At 38.4% G+C, this 2,115-nt stretch overlaps 1 protein-coding gene across 1 annotated transcript in view; it reads left to right on the top strand.

The window, feature by feature from the left end:
• rln3a (relaxin 3a) overlaps positions 1-967 on the top strand; it is a 2,007-nt gene extending 1,040 nt beyond the window's left edge. Inside the window, exon 2 of the mRNA XM_035655513.1 lies at positions 282-967. Coding sequence (XP_035511406.1) covers positions 282-565 — 284 coding nt within the window. The 3' untranslated portion in view covers positions 566-967. The remainder of the gene's footprint in view (positions 1-281) is intronic.
• The last annotated feature ends 1,148 nt before the right edge of the window (positions 968-2,115 follow it).

Genomic DNA, 2,115 nt, shown 5'->3' with positions numbered 1-2,115 from the left:
GTGTCATTAGATGTATTATGTTGAGCTATACTTACTTAAAATGCTAGAAAGTAACATTTATTTTGAGCCTCTGAAGAAATAACTTAGTTTAATACTACATCCTATTGGTTTGGGTCTTCTCCAAAGAAGTCCCTGGGACTATATGACACTCTCTTCTTCCTTTATGCCATCTTCAGCAATTCTTGTAATAACTGTACAGGTGACAGACAAGGACAAACTATAATTTATGAAAAGCATAGAGTATTCTCTGATGCTTCATTTACCCATTTTACTGCATTTAGATGTTTCAGAGGACCCATTCAGCTCCCGTCAGGAGGAGTCCTCAGAGGGCTTGAGTCCCAACTCTGTGGTGGACAGTCTCCTCCAGAGGAACAGAGATCTAAGCTTCACACCCAGAGACAACCAGGAGGGAGTGTTCAGAAGGCCGACCCGTTCTTTCATCACCGAGGAGATCCTGGAAGCCCTTCGCAAGGCTGACCGCAAGGGCCGGGACGTGGTGGTGGGTCTGTCCAACGCCTGCTGCAAGTGGGGCTGCAGCAAGAGCGAGATCAGCTCTCTTTGCTGAGAGTCGACCTCCGGCATCTGATTGAATACATCGGCAGACATACATTGTTTACATAAGTACACAAACAGACACACGAATACACACACACACACATCTCTTAGTTAACCCATTATATGAACTGTTTGAACTGCTGTTTTATTTTGTAGCATCTATGAAGTGTATGGAAAGGGCTGCCATGTGTTCAAAATGTTTACATACATTTCTGTTAAAAAAAAATGCATTGTAGGCTTTGTAATGAAAGCCTTAATTATTCAATCTTGAACCAAGTTGTTTTGTCCTTCCCAAACACTATCATACACATTGTAATAAACCTTTATTTTTTACATGAAGCTGAATTGTGCACCGGAGAATTCAAGGGAATAAAAACACTTTGTTATGATCATTTGACAGCAACTGCATAAAAAGTCACAATGTTTAATCTTGTTTGTAAATGATAAGTAGATTGTTGGTATTTTGCATTTGTTTCATAGCACACGCTAAATGGGTAAAAGGTTTAGACCCATAATAAAAAAAATGTGTTAAAAGAATCATATCTTTGCCTTTTTAAATGCTTATTTCCAAGGCTTAAGAATAGTCTCACTTCACCTAAAATATACCTGCACCGGCATATTTGCATTTGATGCATACTCCATAAATACTCACATACTGTGAGACAGTAACCTTTTCAGTGATGGAAGAGGTGTTCAGACCCTCCACTTATAACTAACAATACATTTATGTGGAAATACTCATTAAAAATAAAAGTTCTGCATTTAAAATTGAGTAGAAATATGTAAGTATTATCAGCAAAATGTACTTAAAGTATCAAATGTATAAATATCTGCATTAAGAAATGTCCCCTGTAGTAACTAACAGGCTATAACTGATATTATTAGGCTATATATTACATTATAAGAATTTTAATGCTGATTTGTAAGCAGCATTTTAGTGTTGTAGCTGGTAGAGGTGAGGCTAGTTTTAACAACTTTAAGTGTGGGAAGGCTAGTAAATTATTCAAATCTTAGAAATCTGTATTTAGTGGAACTGCTAACAACTCTTATGAAGCATGACAAGGAGCCCCAACCAGACACCTCTTTGTCAAGGAGTCAAAAACCACTAATTTAATATTTAACATTGCATCTCATACGTTTGTCATTTTTAGGTAAAACATTAACTATTTTTTATTACTGCGGGAACAGGAACTAAAAAGTAGATTAAAGGGAACTTCTGTGTCTGTGGGAAATGTGTATGTTTTGGTTTTCGTGTTGTTTTTCTTTGAATGTCACACTGACACGTTTTAAGGACCTGGAGCAGGAAGTTAAGAAAGAGTTGTGCAAAACACTGTACACGTGAATACTACGACTGCGGCTGCTGCGTGTGTGTGTACGTGTATGTGTGTGTCTGCGTGTAGGTGTGTGTGTGTGTGTGTGTATGTGTGTGTCTGCGTGTATGTGTGTGTGTGTGTCTGCGTGTATGCGTGTGTGTGTGTGTCTGTGTGTATGTGTGTGTGTCTGCGTGTATGTGTGTGTGTGTGTGTGTGTGTCTGCGTGTATGTGTGTCAGCGTGTATGT

This window comes from Morone saxatilis, unplaced genomic scaffold (assembly GCF_004916995.1).
Source record: "Morone saxatilis isolate NCDOM2014 unplaced genomic scaffold, NCSU_SB_2.0 Contig14, whole genome shotgun sequence".
In the NCBI taxonomy this organism is placed as follows: domain Eukaryota; kingdom Metazoa; phylum Chordata; class Actinopteri; family Moronidae; genus Morone; species Morone saxatilis.
The sequence above is the reverse complement of the archived record's forward strand: the minus strand, read 5'-3'. Positions and strand labels throughout refer to the sequence as shown.